At 34.0% G+C, this 1,401-nt stretch overlaps 1 protein-coding gene across 1 annotated transcript in view; it reads right to left on the bottom strand.

The window, feature by feature from the left end:
- The window catches only part of USP24 (ubiquitin specific peptidase 24), a 145,041-nt gene that overhangs the window by 31,786 nt on the left and 111,854 nt on the right, over positions 1–1,401 (bottom strand). The window contains exons 44-45 of the mRNA XM_023727032.1: positions 1,158–1,354; positions 859–895 (exon numbers count right to left, since the gene is read on the bottom strand). Of these exons, the coding sequence (XP_023582800.1) occupies positions 859–895; positions 1,158–1,354 (234 nt within the window). The remainder of the gene's footprint in view (positions 1–858; positions 896–1,157; positions 1,355–1,401) is intronic.

The following is a 1,401-nucleotide window of genomic DNA, read 5'->3' as shown; positions in this document are numbered from 1 at the left end:
GTAAAACCAAGTTAAAAAATAATGTTCTTTATTGAAAGGCAGTAGTGAAATTGGCATAGGTTCACAGGAATGATTTGAACAAATATTTCAGAGCTAAAATAAGTTATGAGAAATATTCAAAATAATTAAAATTAGAAAAACTCTAGAAATTATGAAAGTCTATTTTTCTCAATATTCTAATCATTTGAAACCAAGCACCAATTTCAAGAAGAATGGTATAATCAATCAGTGGTGTTATTAGGGGGGTGCAGGAAGTGTGGAGAGCACTGGGTAACACTGTCAGAGGGGGTGACATCAGAATGATTGCCTATAAAATTTTTGTGCAGTGTTTCAGAAGGAATTTTTAATTTTTTATAAAAATATCACTGTAGTTAGTTTTAACAACGAAAGCATTTTTCGTAAGCCCAGCTTACATGTATCAATGTATCTACAAGGCTAAAACTCTATACTAATTTACTTTTTGAATCTTCTAATGCGCTCCAGTCAGAGCTGTCATTATTACCCAATTACAATAACACTTTGAATCATGCGGTTTCATCAGCATGCACTACAAGCAGCCATACAACAGTTTCTCTCTTAGAAATGAACCAACTTACTGGGGAAAACACAAGGCAATCCTCCATTACATGAAACATAGTAAAGTCGGGTTAAAAAAATAATGTTCTTTATTTAAAGGCATTAGTGAAATTGGCACAGGTATACAACAAGCCAATTCTTTTACAGGTTGTTGGCAATGGAATTAGTCTAGAGTTAATAAAGCACTGTTGTTTTCGTTGCTGCTGGTGTTTTTATACTCGCTGACTTTGTCAAATTTTCTGGTGTTTTAGCTACAATATTATGAGTTGGAATAAACTTGACCCCAATAGGTTTGGGTTGGTTTATGGTATTTGTGAAACTCTATCAAAAATTTTTTTGAGAATGAAGTGGTAATTAAAGGAAAAGAAGTGCTACACAGGAATTATGATTTTAGAGTAACAAAAAACATTACTAAGGATTCTATATGGTCCAGTACAGAAGAAGGTCCATGGAGAGGGTGACACCATGAGTTACTGCACTGGGTGACACCAACCCTAGTGACGCCACTGTAGCCAATTCTTTTATAAGTTGTTGGCAATGGAATTAGTCTAGAGTTAATAAAGACAAGAAACTATTATCACTAGAGAAGGAACGTAGCTAAACTCCAAATATATAACAAATTTAAATCTAAAAGAGTTATTGGGTGAAATACCTTCCAAAAGTTCTCAGGTACATAATACTGCAGCTTGCTTTCCATCAAATGCCCAAAGAGAGACTGCACTTGGTAGAATACACTATCATCTGGATTGTCCGTGTCATCGTCCACTGAAAGTAATGACTAAAAGAAATGAAATTTATTAAGTATTAAGTATTAAAGCCCTTCAC

The sequence above is a fragment of the Trichechus manatus genome, unplaced genomic scaffold, assembly GCF_000243295.1.
Source record: "Trichechus manatus latirostris isolate Lorelei unplaced genomic scaffold, TriManLat1.0 scaffold00015, whole genome shotgun sequence".
Taxonomy (NCBI): domain Eukaryota; kingdom Metazoa; phylum Chordata; class Mammalia; order Sirenia; family Trichechidae; genus Trichechus; species Trichechus manatus.
Note: the sequence above shows the minus strand (reverse complement) of the source record. Positions and strands in the feature narration are given on the sequence as shown.